Genomic DNA, 20,273 nt, shown 5'->3' with positions numbered 1-20,273 from the left:
GGATCCTCTTGCAGATGCTGTACAGACAAAACTACACAGGATCTTTTCAGGGGGCAAGACAAAGATGCCACATTTATTATGATAATTTGATTTATGACCAATAACTAATATCTTAATTCTTATACACACACATTATACCTAATACCTACACACACACACACACACACACACACACACACACACACACACACACACACCCATCAGATGTTCTGCAGCTGCTCCATAGTTACCAGTCCTGAAGATAGCTTGAGTTCGTGGCTTGATTTTGCAGCTTGGGTTCGTAGCTTGTGGTGGCTAACTGGCCAGGAAAGCCGGGCACAAGGACGAGCTGGGTCTCTGTTGAGCATGCACCGATGTCCTTCCATGTTGGCAGCAGAATGTTACCCTCCAAAGCCTTTCATCTCACCCATCCTTTTTGTAGGCTTTAGTTTGAATCCAGAGTCTATAGGTCTTGCTGTGTCAATCTGCCTCTGGGTTTGGTGACTGATCACCCATCAATTGCAGGCGTGACTTTCAGCCTCGGACCTGGCTTTGATCTTCCTTCTATTGTACCTTTTCTTTTTAGGGTGGACTCTTCTTACTTTGTTAGGGCTCTTGTCTGCATCTTCAGCCGGTGGGGTTTGAACTCTATTTCATAAGGACAGGCTGGGGCTGGAGGTTGATTCCATCATTCATACATACCTCATCCACACATCTAAACTAAACTAATAAGAGTACAGTAGGATTTGCAAAAATGAAGGTTGGAAGAAGCTTTTACAAAATGGAGTGAGCGTTTTAAAATGGGATTTGCATTACAATATGGCAAACAGTGAACAGAAGTTACAATACAGACAAGTGTAGTGGATGGCAAACAGTGAACAGAAGTTATACTGATAAAGTGATCAATTAAAAACAATTTCATTCATCAGTTCTACACAGAGACTGAAAGAGGAGCGGGAATATCAAATGCACCAGAGATACAATAGGGGCTTTTGTCTGTGCTTGGATCAGAAGCTGTGGAAGTGCAAATACAGGACATCCAAGGATGGTTAAAACTGGTTTGCTAAGTGATATTTTCAGCACCCTCTTCATCTATTGCTCAGAGCACCTATGAATATCAAAACAGTTCAAATTCATTGTATTTCTACTGAAATCAGTGGGCCAAATCCTGAAATCCTTCCTCATAATCACATCACACCCTAAGGATTTGCAGGCAGAAAGGACATCAGTGCACAACTTTCCCCGCCTCCATGGAGTAAAGAGGGTGTGTGGCAGTGTGTGACACCAGTCTTTGAGACATTTCTCACCCAGACTTTAAGAAGTCTCTGGGTCCAGGGATCTGCACCTAGGGAGGAGATGCAGGGTGGGTAAGAGAGGAGAGGCTAGAGATGGGACTAGGGAGATGCACACCATCCCTCGCCAGCCATGCAGAGATTGCAAAGGCGAGGGAACACAGACAGAGGCTGTATTACCTTAGTTAAGGGGGATCCCGGGGCAGCTGCAGCCAGGGGAGGCCCTGGTAGTGACACTTCATTAGAGTCCACTTCCATTGCAGGAGCGTGCATGCACAGGGCTGGGTTTAAGCAATCTTGGACCCCAGGCACAACATGGGGGACTTGTAGCTCTGCCCCCGCATTTGGAGTGGAGATGGTCCCTCCCTTCCCAGAGAGGCAGGGTGGCACCACTGGGCCCCCACTTCCCTCCAGTAATGAGAGGAGCTCCCTCCCCTCAATTGCAGCCAGGGTGTCCCAGTACTCAGCCAACAGCTGAGCTATATCCACTTGGGTGAGTGTCCCACACCCACTTCACTTTTCCTCCTGCCACTCCCAGACAGCCCTGCTGGAGTGTTATTGGAGGAGTCCCTCTACTTTGAGTTGCAGGAGCAGCAGCAGGTCCTAGAGGGTAGAGCATAAAAGCGGGCAGGTTGTTGCTGGGCAGAAGAAAACAGTATAATTCCCTTCTGTTCCATTATGTCTTTTGCAAATTGGGATTGTTCATCCAGATGAAGTCACGGCAGAGTTTTTATTCACTGTACAAGTTCCCATCTGCTAATGGAGAAGGAAAGGAAATCTCTATTAGTATCATCATACTCAATCAATGATCAGTAAGTCAGCAGTTACTCATTTCCTTTGGCTCTGGTGGTTGCTGATCCCTGGCCCAAATTCCAAACAGTCCTGACATTTGACATTGACTATTAGTCACAGATTGTTCCGTGAGGGGGCCACCGCCAGAGGCAATGGGTGCATTATAATACAGAATCAATAAAAGGCAAATCCAGGTAATACATTAGAAGAGGAATAGATAAGACACAAAATACCATAATAATACTGTATATGTCCACACCTTGAATATTGCACGCAGTTCTGTTTGCCCCATCTCAAAAGAGATATATTAGAATTGGAAAAAGTACAGAAGAGGGCAACAAAAATGATTAGGGGTATGGAGTAGCTCCCATATGAGGAGAGATTAAAAAGACAGATTGTTCAGCTTAGAAAAGAGACGACTAAGGGGGGATACGACAGAGGTCTATAAAATCATGACTGGTGTGGAGAAAGGGAATAAGGAAGTGTTATTTACTCCTTCTCAAAACACAAGAACCAGGGGTCACCCAATGAAATTAATAGGTAGCAGGTTTAATACAAACATAAGGGAATACAGTGCTTCTTCACACAATGCACAGTCAACCTGAGGCACTTGTTGCCATGGGATGTTGTGAAGGCCAAAAGTATAACTGGGTTCAAAAAAGAATTAGATACGTTCATGGAAGATGGGCCCATCAATGACTATTAGCCAAAATGATCAGGGATGCAACCCCATGCTCTGAATGTCCCTAAACCTCTGACTACCAGAAGCTGAGACTTGATGACAGCCAGGGGGATTGATTACTCGATAAACTGCCATGTTCTGTTACTTCCTTCTGAAGCACCAGGCATCAGCCACCACTAGAAGCAGGATACTGGGCTAAACGGACCCAGTATGGCCGTTCTTATGTTCTTAGATTATAAGGTTATAAGTCTATTGAGGAGATGCCAATGAGGTCACCCCAGAACAGCAAATTTAGAGAGAGTTACCAGAACTCTAGGGAGGAAATAATAATTCCACAATTTCTACGAGTCACAAGATACTTGTGGATGTCAGTAATTTGACCCCAACCCTGCGATGGAAACGTCACAGCAGTGAGAGAATGGCAGATTTAGTTTATTACAAGTGACTAGCTGATTGCATTCCATCATTGACAAGCTAATTCCAGTCACTGATTAGTTTGAATACTTTTGCCAGGTGTCCCCCCAAATCCTAATCCTTGGTTTTGGTGCTGGCTTTTCATGATCCAGCTGCCATATATTTTTGATACTTATTCATGAACATTCAGCTCACTGAACCCACCCAATATTTAACTGATTGATCAGAAATTTTATTGAAGCCCCATCCTGCATAAAGCAAAAAAACTTAAAGGGACATACTTGGGCCTAAAATGTTTTTTACCTACTTCTAAGCAATAACAAAAAATTATATCTGAAAGATTATTAAAAAATAAGTTTCTCTTATTTTTGCTTGTTTATTTTAGTTATTTGACATTAGAGAAATATGTTTGTAAAACCACAAAAATTGGCAGGGGGACCTAGGGCAGGAACTTTAAATCCATCTTTTGAAATTCACTAGGTTTCCAGTTGACAGTGACCCTTTAAACAATATTTGATTTGTAAGGACAGCTGAAGAAAGGGAAAGAAGAGTGGAGTTGTTACCAAAAAATGAACAATGGCAGGAGAAACATTAGCATTTGTAAAGAGAGTGTCTACTAGAACAGTAATTGGCATGGATTCTTTTCCCCATGTAAAATATGTAACAGCTATACATATAAAGTGTTGTTATAATTTGTCTTAACAGTGAATATTAGTTTGATTTCTCTGACCTCAAGTATAAAAGGATGCTAAGTGCTGAAGGCTGGAATGTCATTGCCATGATAACACTGTCCAGAAGCTGCTTTGAGCTGTTACTGATGCTCAGTGTTACCACTGTCTGGGGACTGGTCCTGCTTTGAGCAGGGTGCTGGACTAGATGGCCTCCTGAGATCCCTTCCAACCCTGATATTCTATGATATTCTGTTCTATCTCTGGCACGCCAAGGCTCTTAACACAAGCATAATGCAGCGTGCTATTTCAGCAGACCTCCATGTGATTTATAAAGCACGACCACTGGCACAGTTCAGTGACAAAGGCACTCAGCCAGGTGTATTGCCCTCAAGGCACAGTACTAGTGCCCTGGCAACCTGGTTACAGGTACACTAACACCTAAGTGTCCCATAGCAAGGAAAGGCTCAGTCAGCAACAGGAATTTCTGCTGTCTCCTCAGCCATACAGAGGGCTAAGGGAAGGTACCCCGACATTTCTAACTGAGGGTAGGTCTATACTTACCCGCTGGGTCGACGCGTAGAGTTCGACTTCTTGGAGTTCGAACTATCGCGTCTAATCTAGACGCGATAGTTCGAACTCCGGACGTGCTCCCGTCGACTCCGGAACTCCACCACTGCAAACGGCGGTGGCGGAGTCGATGGGGGAGCCGCGGACTTCGATCCCGCAGCGTCTGGATGGGTGAGTAGCTCGAACTAAGGTAGTTCGACTTCAGCTACGCTATTCGCATAGCTGAAGTTGCGTACCTTAGTTCGACACCGCCCCCCCCGCCTTAGTGTAGACCAGGCCTGAGACAAACAACTTGCGTACTGCCTCACATATTTTATGACGACATCTACTTGTTACCTTCCCTTGTATTACATTCAAGTTGTCTCGGACAAAACTTCCTCTTACTCTGGTGTTAAGTCAGGATGTCCCTGAGATAATCTTTTGGAGACTGTTCCCACACACCCGCAGTATCTGCTGCTACTTAAGAGTGCCTGGGTTTTACCAACGCTAGCAATACAGTGAACTTGTAAATATCTATTTTAATAGATGACCTGACTTTGGTTCACAGCCTCTGGTTCAGGCCTCAGGTTTTGCCCCAGGCTCAATGCTCCAGGCTCTCCTCCCCTATACTCTGCTCTACTCTAGAAAAAGCAGCAGCAGGCTCTTTTTCGGTTGCAATCAGGTCACTAATTTTGAGCGGAACTCTCCATTGAAATAAACGAAAAATTAAACTCATGGTGCAATATGGCCTTGAGGAAAATTTCTTTCAATACATTATGAGTACAACGTCCTTTCCCCCAGCAGGCAGCTGGGTTAAAGGAAAAGTGAGGTAGTGAATTAGCACAAGTTTCACATCTGCAAAAGCACCTAAATGACTTATACAGATAATTCACTTTTGAAAATGGGACTTAGGACCCTAAGGCTACATCTACACGGGATAAAAGCCCTGCAGCTCAGCCAGAGCTGCCTTGGGCTAGCAGGACTCAGGATGAGGGGCTAAAAATTGCTGGGTGTAGACATTCAAGCTCAGGCTGGAGCCCAAGCTCTTTAGTCCCTCCACCCTCTCTGGGTCCCAGAGCCAGGGCTCCTGCCCAAGCCCGGAACTCTATACAGCAATGAAACAGCAACAGCAGCTCAAACCCCACAAGCCCAAGACGGCTGGTGTGGGCCAGCCGTGGGTGTCTAGTTGCTCTGTAGACATACCCACCCTAAGTGTCTACCCATGTTCTAAAGGGAGATGTACATTTCCATTCATATATGTTGTCTTTGGAGACAGCTTTACAAATAACCCAGATGACCAAGGTAATTTCTAAGCATGAGCACTACTAACTAAACTGAACATAAAGTGGATCCTCTTGTTTGTGCTAAATACAGCTTTAGAGCCACTGGCCCCTCTTGGGCGAGGTGCATTGTTCCAGGAACAGCTGAAGGAGGGATTGGGCTGGGATGTTGAGCCAGGTACATGAGCCAGTGCAGGGGAGAGGTTTGTTCCTGCTTCCTACCCACTCCGTTGGAGCGCTTTGAATCTCTGGGGATGCCTGCAGGGAGCAGTCCCTCACTCCTATTAGCTGGGGGACTGGAATTAAGTTTGCTCCTTGTGCCAGTCGTTCATTTTGGAGGGAGGAGACTCCTTGCAACTTCCCTTCTGCACACCCACAAGAGGGCCAGGCACAATTTTGTTCTTCATGAAGGCTCATTTTCACTGTAAGAACCAAATCCTGATCCAGCTGAAGTCAGCAGCAAAATTCCCCAAGGATTTTGGCTTTAAATCCCATTGGGTACAAATATGTAAAACAATCAGGTAAACTGATATGTGCAGCTGTGATCAGTTTCTAGAAGACAAACCCTCAGTGTTATTTTAGGTCACACTTCCCCCATCTTTTTTAAATAACCCATAGCATAGATCCACCATGAACCAAATACAGTTCTGTGATCAATGGCAAGGGAGTTACAATCCTTTTACTCACCTATTACTAGAATTATGACAGCAGTTATGACAGCAACTCCCAAAATGACTCCATTTGAAACCACAGCTGAAGAATCTGTGTGAAGAAACAACACTTTCAGATCAGCCACTCTTTGAACCTCACTTGTGGAAAATGTCTCAAGAGAGAAATAGCCTTTTTCCTTTAAAACAACTTTGCAAGCTGCCCTTTCAAGTTTGAATATTAAGTGCTGTTCGGAAAGATTAAAAAAAAAATTGTTGCAAGTTGTCTCTCTCACACCAGTAAACCTTACTGACCTCAACCCTGTTGTCATCCAAGTCTAGAAAGGCCAGATGTCCAAATTTTTCCATGACTCCTGCAGTTTTGATTAAGTCAGACTGACTTAGTTTCAGTACATGCAGACAGGGCAACAATTGTCCTTCTGTGTTCACTCCACTCCCCCAGTGCTTCCTCATCTGCCATCACTCAGCTCTCACCTATATACACTGGTACTTGCATTCTCGCACCTTTTGTGCCTTTCACTTCTGGTACAATGCACTAGCAGAATGATCACTGAGGAGGGGCTTATGGTAGTTTATTTAGTAAAGATAAATCCAGAGATGAAAGTAAGCTGGTGTGCCCTACCGGGGCAGCCCGGCTTCCCCAGGCAGCAATTTAAAGGCTTTCTCAGGCCGGAGCCCCAGGCCTTTTAAATTGCAGCCAGAACCCCACTGCTGGAACCCTGGGGTAGCGGGGGGCTCCGGGGGCTATTTAAAGGGCTGGGGCTCCCGCTGCCTCTACTGCCCTGGGTCTTTTAAATAGCTGCCGGAGACCCGCCGGCACTATCCCAGGGCTCTGGGGGCTATTTAAAGGGTCAGGGCAGTAGAAGCAGGAGAGTCCTGGGCCCTTTAAATAACCCCCAGAGCCCTGGAGTAGCGGCGGGGCTCCCGCTGCCTGTACGGCCCCAGCCCTTTAAATAGCCGCCGAAGCCCTACTGCCAGAGCCCTGGGGTAGCAGCGTCAGCTGGGGGCTCTGGCAGTGGTTTTAAGGGCCCAGGGCAGTAGCGGCGGCTGAGCCCTGGGCCCTTTAAACTGCTGCCGGAGCCCCCAGCTGCCATCGTTACCTGGCAGGGGAGGGCACTTACCACTACAGGGCGGCCCAGGGCTGGTTCTGACCCACCCCATCCCCGCCCCTTCCACCCAAGGCCCCACCCCTTCCAGGAGCCAGAGCTGGCCCCAACCCAGCCCCATACCAGTAAGTCCCTATTTCTACTGTCACCCCTGAATAAATCACTTATAACATAAACAGTGATACTACTGCTGTATTCTAGCCAGGCTGTATTCTCTCCCTCTCTCTCTCTCTCTCTCTCTAAAACTGGTACATATCTCTATTTGCAAGTCAGAACCTATTACTGTCACCAGGTAACATGGCACTGCACAGTCCCTATAGGATGGGTGGCAATTTTAAACATCCTATTTACTTCCTTCTATAGCACATAGAAGACACAGTTTTACTGAGATTTTAAATTAAAGAGCCTCCAACTCCAAAGTCTTCCCATAGTTCAGTGGGTTTGGTCTAATTTCTATTTTAAACCATATCAAAATATTTTCACATGAAAATGCATCAGTTAAGGACAGAGGACCAATACTGGTGCCAAACTATTTGGAGATGATTTATTCTCCTAGCCTGGACTGGGACCATTTATTTAACTCACTTATTTCTGGGCTCTCAGTTGAGTAATTATTTTTTGTTGGCACTTGGGGCCATATTACACCATCCATCTTTAAGCTTAAATCTGATGGCACAAGTGGACCCTTGTTTAGGAGTGGAATCACTCCTACATTTGCTGAAGACACTTAAGAGCATCAGAACTCTGAAATGACCCATTCAAATACCAAATTGAATAGATGTGCACCTGAGATGAACTCATGGGTGTATTTTTGAAAATGTAGCCCATTATTGAATAAACGCTGACCATTGTGTGTGCGCGCGCGCACACACACACACAATTTCATAAACTCTGAAACAGCACAAAGTTAATTCCCATAATTAAAACAACAAAAATTGTAAAATACTGGAAAGAGAAATTCCCACTTACCATTGATGGTCAATTCCAGGGAGGTTTCATTCTCACTAACTTCGTTGGTAACTTTGCATGAGTAACTGCCACTATCACCCTGTGTTGCGTTCAGTATGAGAAGTACACTGTTATTCCGAGAGAGTTGGTAGTGACCATACTTAGGGAGAGGCTTATGGTCCTTTCTCCACTGATAGGAATCCACCCTACCTACTGTCACGTTACAGACCATTTCAATGGTGGAGCCCGCCAAGGAAGAGTTCCTAAAGAGTTTCGGCTTGGATAAGAGCTCTGGAAGAGAGGGAACATTTTGCTACCATTATTCCTAAACACTGAAAAATGCAACAGCATTTCCCAACAATGATTTAAAGATATCACTTAACTATTAATAGACACTATCTTCAGTCTTAAAGGAATACATTTCAATAGCACTGGATGGCACAAAGAGTTGATCTTTATTAGCAGTGTATGCTAAGTAAATAAATCCCTACTAAGGCAAGATTTATACGAACTGAAGAGAAAGCAGAGTGTATTGAGATTTAAACAATGTAAATCAAGTCATTTGCAATTATGGCTCCCATAGCATCCTTAATGCTCCTGTTTTGTAGTATGGTATATTATATTACAGTTCTGAACACATCAACTTTAATGTCTTCCTAAGCAATTAAAGTCATTTGCTGTAGGAATCAGAACTTTAATTTCGCCCATGAGAAAATTCTTCCCGCCCACAACCATGAGACTGCCAGAAGATGGCTCTTGAGACTCTGAAAAGATAAATGAACAGGTGAAGAATATAAGTGAAAAGCCTTGTTCTCTCTTTTTTATGTATTTAGGCCCCAGTTCAGGAAGTCAATTGGAATTAAGCGATTCCAGCTATAAAAATAATTAAACAAACATAAAAACATCCATTTTAGCAATTTAAGACTATAAAATGGGAAGAAAGTAAGGAACTAACATTTAAAAATAATTATTATTTTTTTATTTATGAGGGTAAAAATGATTACTAAACATAAAGATAAATTCATGGAGATAAAGTATTTTTCTCAAGTATTTGCTAAATCTGGCTACTGTCAAATGTTTTATGCAGTTCTTTGGCTTGTCAATTTAAATTTGATCCACATTTTACGTTTTGTTAAAACAAGTATAAAACCTAAAACTAGAATAATTGTTTTTAAAATTCCAGTGAAACAATTTCAAACAAGTAACTTTCCCATGCATTATGTTAACAGCATACAAGTAAAGAAGTTAGATAAAAACAAATATTCTTGCTGGAAGGTTGTCACTTAAAACTAAAGTTATTTCTTAGAATTCAGATTGCTAACACACCAGACCCAACAACAGACACACAAAGCAGGCTACTCCCTTAAAAAACAGAAGCACAATTCCAGGGCCACCCAGAGAATTCAGGGGGCCTGGGGCAAAGAAATGTTGGGGACCCTTCTATAAAAAAATTGCAGTACTATATTCTCCTGGGGGCCCTGAGCCCAGGGCAAATTGCCCCACTTGCTCCCCGCCACAGGCGCCCCTGGGAAAAATAAACCTTCTGCATCTCAGCACAAACCCAGTTTTGAGAAAACTTCTTTACAAGGTATCACTGGTTCTCAGCATCAGCTAGTACTAAAAGGCACTAAAGCTTATTAAAAGGGTTGGACAAATATTTTCAATCAAAACTTTTTCTGGATCGAAAACTAGGGATTTTTTTAAAAGCAGAAAAAAATCACGGACAATGTCTGCTTTCCTTCAAAATTTGTTATGGTTTTTTTAATTGAAAAGCTGAAATTAGTTTGCCAAAACCTGAACATGCTTTGGGGTTTCAGAAGTGTGAGGCCAAATATTTGCCTCTTGCTGTGTTTGATTGTTTAAAGACACAATAAAAAAATTCTGCTTAAAAAAAAATCCAAAACTTTTGAACTACCTCAGCTTGTAACCAAACGCCTGAGCCCATCCAGGCAGAGATTTTTCCAGGTTTCTGATACTCTGCTGGCTTCCTTGACTCATATCAGTCTCCATAACTTTGACAAACAGAGGCTAGGGACACCATTCCTTACCCATCCTGGCTAATAGCCATTAATGGACTTAATCTCCATGCATTTATCTGTTTCCTAGAGACTGGCTCCATGGGGTCCCTCACAAACTGAAGATGATTACTGTGGGTTTGTCTTTAGTATAGACTATGTACATAGTCCATGAACTGAGAATTTGAGCTTGTTCCAGAATCTGGGATGAGCCTATGTTGTCAAAACTGAAATGCTCAAAATAGCACATGCATGTGAATGGACACAGGATGCTAAAATTAAATTAACCCAGGGGTTCTCGAACTGGAGCTCAGGACCTCTCAGGGGGTCACGAAGTTATTACTGGGGGTTGTGAGCTGTCAGCCTCCACCTCAAACCCCACTTTGCCTCCAACATTTATAATAGTGTTAAATATATTTTAAAAAAGTGTTTTCAATGTATAAGGGGGGAGGTCGCACTCAGAGGTTTGCTATGTGAAAGGGTCACCAGGACAAAAGTTTGAGAACCACTGAATTAACCCCTCTGAAGCCTCAGGGAATACAGGGGAGGAGGGGGTCTCCCTTGGTAGGGTTGGGAAGGATATTGCTCTTCTCATGTGATTCCCCCCCCCCAGCAGCTAATTTTAAATGAAGCTACCCTCCCGTGACATGAATCTCCCTATGGCACTGAAATTACATGTAAACTATAATTTGGCATTTGAGAAGTGAAAGGGATGGGAGCCCTAATGGAAAAGCTAACAGCTTGGCTCTTCTGCAAGCCTCAAACTGCTGAATGAGCTTTAGGGTAGGGAAGGCTGTGCCTCCCAAACAGCCTGGCCCTGCCCCCTATCTGACCCCCATCCACTTCCTGCCCCCCAACTGCCCACCCCCGAATCCCTGACCCATCCTGCTTCTTGTCCCCTCACCGTCACCCAGAGACCCCACCACCCCAACCACCACCCCGGGACCCCACCCCTGCTCCCTGTCCCCTATCCGCCCCCCACCGCTGAGTCCTGACAGACCCCCAGAACGCCCACGATCCAACCCCTGTTCCCTGTCCCCTGACCGCCCCAACCTCTACCCTCCCTGTCCCCGGGACTCCCTGCCCCTTAGCCAACCCTCCCAGCCCCAGTCTCTTACCCCCGGCTCCCTTCTCACCCGGAGCTTCAGCGCATCACTGAATAGCTGCAGCGAGTCTCTGGCGCGGCCTGAGCTCCGTCCCACTCTGAGCCACGTGGGGAGGGGGCGGGGCTGTGAGCGCCACGCTGAGCGGAGGGAGCTGAGCTCAGCCTGGAGCTCGCAGCCCTGCCCCCTCACCACATGGCTCGGAGCGGGGAGGGGCTCAGGGGCCCCGCCGGAGCCAGGCTGCAGCGGTGTCCAGGGATGCTGTTTGATGCGCTGAGGCTCCGGGAGATGGGCGGAGGCGAGGGTAAGGGGCTGGGGCGAGAGCCTCAGCTGTTCTCTTGGGGGCCCCTGCAGAGCCCGGGGCAAATTGCCCCACTTGCCCCCCCCTCTGGGCGGCCCTGCACAATTCACCCTCCCTCTTTCTAAATTATCTGTCCCGCTGACTGACTCTGATCAGATTCTTCCCTACAGAGCCCTCATCTACAAGTAGAGCCAGAAAAACCTCAGAGAATTTAAAGGGATAGATCACAATTTTGACATGGATTTCAATACACCACACTCTGCAGTATATGAAACCCAAAAACTTGCAGCACTAGAAAATGAGAAAGCCAAACTGGCTTAGTAGATGTTCAGTATCCTAGTTGAGATGACTGCAAAAAGAAATGGAGAATAAATACAGTTGGGACAAATTTAAAAAATGAAAGAATTTTTAATAAAGTGTTATCAGGAGGGGGGAGGGATAGCTTAGTGGTTTGAGCATTGACCTGCTAAACCCAGGGTTATAAGCTCAATCCTTGAGGGGGCCACTTAGGGATCTGGGGCAAAATCAGTACTTGGTCCTGCTAGTGAAGGCAGGGGGCTAGACTTGATGACCCTGCAGGGACCCTTCCAGTTCTAGGAGATGGAGATATCTCCATTTATTTTATTTTTTTAAACCATTTTTGACACAGGAATGAATGAAACAATGTTTATTTCTTCTTTGTTGTTTTGGCTGTTTTAGATTATGTGTGTAACAGTCCAGGAATCCTGGCATTGGTGGTGCCGCTGATAATGTATGCACACACTTATTAGTATAAATAGGCTTCCAGGAATAAATTGTGTCAGAGTTTAAGGCCAGTCAGGCCACCAGCACCACCTACTATCCGCACACTAAACCCAATAACCAAATGAGACCAAAGTATTCCAGCCCACAGGCAGGCATAAAAGAGAGGGACAGACGCCCACTAGTCCCTCACAATGGCAGAAAAATGATGAAATGAGCTATACCCAGATAATCCTGGCAAAGTGGAAAGTGATCCACATACTGCAGAGGAAGGTGAAACACCCTCCCCCATCTCCCTCCAGAATCACTGTCAATCTGCCCTGGAGGGAAATTCCTTCTTTTCCCCACATTTGGCTATCAGTCAGACCCTGCACATTGAGCCAGAACCAGCCAGCCAAGCACCTGAGGGCTTGGCTACACTTACAAGTTGCAGCGCTGGGAGTTACAGCGCTGGTCATGCAGCTGTGTAGGGCCAGCGCTGGAGTGTGGCCACACTGACAGCTACCAGCGCTGCAGTGTGGCCACACTTGCAGCATTTCCAGCGCTGTATTGAGAGGTGCATTGTGGGCAGCTATCCCACAGAGCACCTCGTCCCATTTTGGTGCTGAGTATTGTGGGAAGGGGAAGGAAGTGTGTGGCTCATTCCGCTTCCTGTGCCAACGCCCCGTGGTGCATCGCTTCACATCCCAGCATTCACAGTCTTTCCAGCCACGTTTGGCGCCATTGTGAGTCTCTTTCTGTTTTACTCTCTGTCTGTGAATCGCGATTTCTGTGGAAAATGGAGCCCGAGCTGCTGAGGACTGTGATGATGAGTGTCGTCAGAACAACACGTTTGGCAGTTGAGCTATTCCTTCAGCTCCAAAGTGACAGTGAGGAGTCCGATGATATCGAGTCGCCTGCCGCGTGTGACACTACAGTGCTTGTGGCATTCACGGAAATGCTCAGCACCATTGAACGCCGCTTTTGGGCTCAGAAAACAAGCACTGAGTGGTGGGATCACATTGTCATGGAAGTCTGGGATGACGAGCAGTGGCTGCAGAACTTTCGTATGAGAAAAGCCACTTTCATGGGACTGTGTGCTGAGCTCGCCCCCACCCTGCGGCGCAAGGACACGAGATTGAGAGCTGCCCTGATGGTGGAAAAGCGGGTGGCTATTGCAATCTGGAAGCTGGCAACTCCAGACAGCTACCGGTCGGTCAGGAACCAGTTTGGAGTGGAAAAGTCGACCGTTGGAATCGTGTTGATGCAAGTTTGCAGGGCCATTAATCGCATCCTGCTAAGAAGGACCATGACTCTGGGGAACGTGCAGGACATTGTGGATGACTTTGCACAAATAGGTTTCCCTAACTGTGATGGGGCAATAGATGGGACGCATATTCCTATTCTGGCACCCCCCCACCTAGCATCAGAGTACGTTAATCGGAAGGGGTATTTCTCTATGGTTCTCCAGGCGCTTGTGGATCACCGTGGGCGTTTCATTGACATTTACACAGGCTGGCCTGGAAAGGTGCATGATGCACGCATCTTTCGGAACAGTGGCCTGTTCAGGAAGATGCAGGCAGGGACTTATTTCCCAGACAGGAAGATCACAGTAGGGGACGTCGAAATGCCCATTGTGATCCTTGGAGACCCCGCTTACCTGTTACTGCCTTGGCTCATGAAACCCTATACAGGGAAGCTTGACAGGAGCAAGGACCGGTTCAACTACAGGCTGAGCCGGTGCCAAATGACTGTGGAGTGTGCTTTTGGGCATTTAAAAGCTCACTGGCGGTCCTTGTATGGGAAGCTAGACTTGGGGGAAAGCAGCATCCCCGCGGTTATATCCGCATGCTGTACCCTCCATAATATTTGTGAAGGGAAGGGTGAAACATTCAGTCAGGCATGGACCACTGAGGTTCAAGTCCTGGAGGCTGAATTTGCACAGCCAGAGAGCAGGGCTATTAGAGAAGCCCAGCACAGGGCTACAACGATTAGGGATGCCTTGAGGGAAGAATTTGAGGCTGAAAGCCAACAGTAATGTTTGCTGCCTTGCATGGGAGTGAAGTGCAGTGGTTACACTGTTATGATTCTATTATCCCTAACATGATTTCCAGTGACTGTTTCTTTACTGGGATAAGGTATCTTTCACTATCTGCAATAATAAAGACTGTTTTCAAAGCCAAGGTTTATTTTATTGAATAGAAAAATACTTCATTGACAGACACACAACATTTCAGGAACTTAGGGCAGGGGGATGGGTGGGTGAACTGTACAGTCACAAGTTTGCATATGTCCTGTCTGCAGTGCTGTGCAATGGCTGCTGCAGTTCAGGGTGCATATACTGCATGGTGATGGGGGTTGAGTGCAGAGGATAAGGGTCATAGTTCTCAGGGCTGGTTGGTGAACGTACAGGTGTTGGAGGCAGCTGGTGGTGGTAAGAACCTGGATGCTGGGGAAGGGGGTTTGGAGCTAACATTGGGGCAGAAGAGAATAAAATTTGGGACAGGGGGGGCTGTGGGGCAGCACGGGACTGCTCTGCCTGCATGGCTACGAGTGCCTGGAGAGAGTCCGCTTGGCGCGCCAGGATGCCTAGCAGCTGGTCTGTGCTTTTCCTCTTTGCCACAGCGTTTCTCCGGCGGATCCTGCTGTCCCTCTGGCGGATCCTGCTTTCCCTTTCTCTCCACTCCTGCAGCTGTTTACTCTCTCGAGCAGAGTGAGCAATAACTGTTTTCAGCATGTCTTCCCTGGTTTTTCGAGGCTTTTTCCTCAGATTCTGTAGTCTCTGTGCTGTGGTAGATCTGGGCAGTCCAGCAGTCAAGGTCACTTCTTGAAGACAAAAATGGCAACATTTAACAGGGTAGCATTGTTAATTATCTCATCCAAACAGTAATTCCCACACACTGAAGGAGTTTTCAGTGTTCACTTTAGCATTCTTTTCCCATACCAAATAACACTACACATAACACAACAGGAGACAGGAAATGGTGAGTAAGGGGTACTGAGATTGCTTCAGGGCTGTGCAGGGGTTTCTCTGCGTTGGGGACAGCAAACAGCTGCATGGGGGATCTGCACTAAACAGTCTCCCAACATTTTCCACAGGAGTTACTCCTGGAAGATATCTCCCTGCTGCGGGTCACTAGGGAAGAGCGGGAAGGTCTTCTACAGCAATGTGGATTCTGCCCTGGCCCCTATGCAGCTTGCCTGTGTTCAGCAATGGTCCCCCCACCCCTCGTGGCACAGTGGCGCGGACGCGTTAGCCTGACTGGGACAAGGACCACAGTGGCTCTCCCTATAAACCTGCGCAGGCACATTGCCCACGCTCTGGCTGAAACTCTTGAGGAGATTACTGCAGCCGATTACCGCGATGTGATAGACCACATCAATGCGCTATTCCACATCTAGGCAGGCATGAATGCAGCCCTAACCCCCCCTCCTCTCCCGAAACATTTCCACCCTGAAAATAAAAGCCGCTTACCGGTAACTCGCTCCTCTGTTTGTCCTTCAGCAACTGCTGGCTGCTGCGATTGGCTTCCTTCCTCCTGGCTTGAGAAGAGCTCCTGGCTGCATGCCTCCAGGGACTCTGGGGTGTCTTCCCCCATCCCAGTAGCTTCACTCGCGGTTTCCACCACCACCACCACCCCCGCCGCCGCCTCCTCCTCCTCCTCCTCCTCCTGCTGCTCCTGTCCCCCACCCTGCTCAGAAGTGTCCATCGTGGTCCTCGGATTGGCAGTGGGGTCACCTCCAAGTATCGCATCCATCTCCCTGTAAAAACGGCAGGTCGTGGGGGCAGCGCCGGATCGGCGATTCCCCTCGCGGGCTTTGTAATAGGCACTCCGCAGCTCCTTTACTTTCACCCTGCATTGCAGCGCGTCCCGATCATGGCCCCTATCCAGCATGGACCTTGATACCTGCTCAAAGATATCATAATTCCTACGGCTGGAGCGCAGCTGGGACTGCACAGCTTCCTCCCCCCAAACACTGATGAGGTCCAGCAACTCGCCAGTGCTCCATGCTGGGGCTCGTTTGCCGCATGGAGGCATGGTCACCTGTAAAGATTAACTGATTGCACTCCACACCTGGCTGCAGCAAACAGGAAGGGGATTTTTAAAATTCCCGGGGCACTTAAAGGGCGGGTCACCTGAGGCCAGAGCAGTAGAGTGCATACTGATGAGCAGAGTGGCTGAACAGGAATTCTGGGATATCTCCTTATTCCCTGGAGGCCAATTAAAGCGCTGGTGAGTGTCCACACCTGATGAGCAGCGATGGATCACCAGCGCTGCATTCCTTATACCCCAACCCGAACGGGTGCACAGCCAGCGCTGCAGCCAGGGAGTTGCAGCGCTGCAAGTGCCTTGCAAGTGTGGACGGAGAATAATTGCAGTGCTGGAAAGCCTCCACCAGCGCTGCAACTTGTAAGTGTAGCCAAGCCCTGAGAGAGAGAACGTTCAGTGCCACCTCAAAACACTGGCTCACCCAGTCCAATGTCCTATCTCCAGCTATGGCCATTTTTGATGATTCAGAGGAAGGAGACCACCCTCCCCCAATACAGTCAGCACTCAAATATAAATCAAAAGAGGAAGTTTAGATATAAAGAACAAAGGCCCATATGATGCAAATACTTATTCAAGTGCTTCCTTTACCCCATGGGGAGTCCCATTATCATTGGCTATTTCAATCTAGGCAGAATTGCCTACCTGAAAATTGCCTTTGTATTTTGAGGAGAGAAGCTGTGTGTATTGTTTTATTGCTCAAGTGCCAGTAAAATCTGTTACTACATTTTGGTAAGTCACTCCTCAAAATAATCAAGACAATGGTAAATATGGGCAAACCTGAGATCTAGAAGCAAGATTTAATGAGTCAAAATTTCACACAAGAGCAATTGGGGTGACACTAAAACAAAACAAAACAAAACAAAAACACAACCCAGAACCTGTCCTGTTCCAAAGCTAAATGTAACCAGTGTTTGATACATCTGGACAAGTCATCATCAAAATTAAACAACAAAACTACCACAGAAATTAGTTCCCCTCTATGTCACACTTGCAACAATTCCCCCTGCCCCACTCCCAGGAATACTGTGCTGTAGTCCTTTTCGAGGAGGTAAAGGTTGGAGAAATAGACCAGGCCTGATGTATAATGCGGATCCTTCTCACCACCTGAAGTGATATAGATGGTGTAAGAATGCAGTGTGTACAATATATGCCTATTGCCTCTATGCAGAATGTCAGCTATGCAATCCTAAATAGGGAAAAGCTCACATGAAATTAGCACAAGAGTGGAAGAAAGGTTAATGAACATGGCACTTACCTATAACCTCCAGCTGGATCCATTTGCCACTTTTCTCCTCCTCTTCTCTCCTTAATCTGTACAGGCCTCGATCTGCCAGTTGCAATTTCAGTCCCAGGGACCAGTTGGACATGCTAAATACAACACGATCCTTATACTCTGGTAAGATGTCCAGTTTCCGTGATGCCACGTAATAAAGTACGACAATCAGTTCAGTGTCATTTTCATTTTGTTTATACTCCCACCGTACGAACCCAGTGGTGTCAATGTGATCTGGTCCCGGGAGCACCACAGTGCAGCCCACAGCACCAACCACCCTGCCTCCTGTTGGTGCAAGACCAGTGGATTGACATGCAGAAACAATCCCCACTGCAAGAACAAAACAGCAACATTTAAGGTTAGACTCAGTTACTATGGTGAAGTAGAAGCCACCCCACAATTAAAGTTGTAACCTGCCTTCCATTATAACCCAGATTTTGCCCCCACCCACCTCACAAGGTAATTTTTGTATCATATTTTGCATGTAATCATTATGCTAGTTAGTTGTTAAGCACAGTCAATGTGTGTGGTGCAGTAAAAGAAAATTAATCATCATCCAGAGTCTTTGGCAGAGGTGGATTTACAGTAAAACACAGGGTGCCCTGGAATGGGGCCCCCAGGGCCAGGCAGCTGCAGGGGCAGAAGCACGGTCCTGCCAGCACCTGGGGCTTCGGTCCTGCTGCAGGCTCCGCACCCACCACCAGCCACCCTTCTCCCTCCCCCTGAGTGTGCCACATTCCTGCCCCTTCCCCTCACTCCTAGCACTTCCCCCGCCACCAAACAGCTGTTTGCCAGTGCTCAGGTCGCTCTGGGAGGGAGTGGGAGGAGTGGGGCTACAGCACGCTCCCGGGAGGAGGCAGGGAAGAGACAGGGGTGGGGGGAATTGGGGTGGGGTGGAGCAAAGGTGGGGCCCCACACTCCCCCTACACAATCCCCCCCAACCCCCTGCCATGAGCTGCTCAGGGTAGGGGGCTGGGGTGGGGCAGGGATCACCCCCATGACCCCAGCCCACACCCCCAGCCCTCTGCCCTGACTCCTGCACCCTCCTCACACACACCCAGCCCTGACTCCTGCACCATCCTATGCCCCCAGCCTACCCTGACTCCTGCACCCCCACATCCTCATCTGCACCCCTCGCACCAAAAGGGAGCTGCCCCAGGTAAGCGCTCCACACGCCAACCACCTGCCCCACCCCTGAGCCCCCTCCTGCATCCTAACTCCCTCCCAGACCCAGCACCCCAAGCCGTGACTCCTGTACCCCCCTCAACCCTGACTCCTGCACCCTCTCACACACTCCCAGCCCTGACTCCTGCACCCTCTCATCTCCCAGGCCCCTGCCCCCCATACCCCCAGCCCACCCTGACTCCTGCACCCCCCTCACACATCCTCAGCCACCTGCCCTCCCTGACTCCTGCAGCCCCCTCACAAAGGTATGCGGGAACTTCTAATGCTGAATCGTGATGATATATTTAGCAAAGAGCTATGCTCTGTCAATCACCACCCTCTCCGCTTGCTGGAGGCTAGATTGCATTTTCAGACAGGCCTGTAGTGGAGCGGCAGACGGAGCTCTTGGCGTGGGGCGCACCCATCGCGGCAGAGAACTGCTTTAAACACAGACAAACGCAGATCACTCTTGAACTAGTCCAATAGTTGATTTTCCAAACTTGGTACTAAGGAAAGGAGAAAAGACCTGCCGCCGTGCGGGGCTTTTAGAGGCAGCCCAGGCTCCTCTCTCCGGGCCGCCTGAACCCCGCGCACCGGCCTGAGCTCCCCCCACGGGACCGCTCGGGCCGCGCAGGGCTGGGCTCGGGCACTGGCCGCCGCATCCGCAGGTGACCGAGTCACTGAACGAAGCCCTCCGGCTTCCCCAACTTTGCAGCCCCGCCAGCGGCCCCCTCACCTGACAGCAGCGCCAGCGGCAGCCAGCCCTCAGGGCGCATTGCGGCGGGACACCGCTCCGAGCTCTGACTGCTGCAGTCCGGAGCTGCGTGCCCCAGCCTGGTCCCGCTCCTCTCCCTGCAGACCGGAATGCGTCTGCCTGATGAGTCATCCTCCCCTGTGCCAGCGCCGGGCGGTACCTGTTTTGGGGAACTGGAGTTTTAAACTCTGCCTGGAAAACACACGGTGGGGCTCTGCCCCAGGCGCTTGCAGGATTATTGAAAGGTATTTTGCAGAATGGGCAGCTTCTACAATTTTCTTTTTAATGGCACTTGCTAGGATTTAAACAGTCCATTCTGCATGTTTTTTCCAAAGGAATGAACCTGTGTTTCATGATCAGTTATTTTAGGTAGCTGCTCCTTCATGACGGGATCGAACAAAGCCAGGTATTCAACGAATTTTTAAAAGTTTCCATTACCTGGTGTGTATAATTTTTCATTTCTACCATGGCAGCGGAACGCTAAATTTTGCCCAGCGAGAACTCTCACTAAAG

At 47.9% G+C, this 20,273-nt stretch overlaps 1 protein-coding gene across 2 annotated transcripts; it reads right to left on the bottom strand.

The window, feature by feature from the left end:
• Window positions 1-790: 790 nt before the first annotated feature.
• Window positions 791-19,869, bottom strand: LOC120371436 (hepatocyte cell adhesion molecule-like). Of its 2 annotated transcripts, none has more exons than XM_039487163.1 (5): window positions 19,743-19,869; window positions 17,825-18,172; window positions 8,400-8,669; window positions 6,344-6,418; window positions 791-2,027 (listed from the first exon to the last, which is right to left on the bottom strand). In XM_039487163.1, the coding sequence occupies exons 1-5, from the start codon at window positions 19,780-19,782 to the stop codon at window positions 2,002-2,004; spliced, it is 759 nt and encodes a 252-aa protein (XP_039343097.1). In that variant the 5' UTR covers window positions 19,783-19,869; the 3' UTR covers window positions 791-2,001. The 2 variants fall into 2 exon arrangements, with proteins under 2 accessions (XP_039343097.1, XP_039343099.1); XM_039487165.1 differs by having other exon boundaries at window positions 791-2,024.
• Window positions 19,870-20,273: the final 404 nt, after the last annotated feature.

The sequence above is a fragment of the Mauremys reevesii genome, linkage group 9 (assembly GCF_016161935.1).
Source record: "Mauremys reevesii isolate NIE-2019 linkage group 9, ASM1616193v1, whole genome shotgun sequence".
Taxonomy (NCBI): Eukaryota; Metazoa; Chordata; order Testudines; family Geoemydidae; genus Mauremys; species Mauremys reevesii.
The sequence above is the reverse complement of the archived record's forward strand: the minus strand, read 5'-3'. Positions and strand labels throughout refer to the sequence as shown.

What these genes read in the sequence shown, in the direction of transcription:
- LOC120371436 (XM_039487163.1), bottom strand. Translation starts at nt 19,782, where the DNA reads ATGCGCCCTGAGGGCTGGCTGCCGCTGGCGCTGCTGTCAG. An exon ending in GATCCAGCTGGAGGTTATAG is followed by an intron (nt 8,670 to 17,824) that starts GTAAGTGCCATG and finishes CCTCTCTTCCAG; the next exon opens with AGCTCTTATCCAAGCCGAAA. An exon ending in CCTGGAATTGACCATCAATG is followed by an intron (nt 6,419 to 8,399) that starts GTAAGTGGGAAT and finishes TTCTTCACACAG; the next exon opens with ATTCTTCAGCTGTGGTTTCA.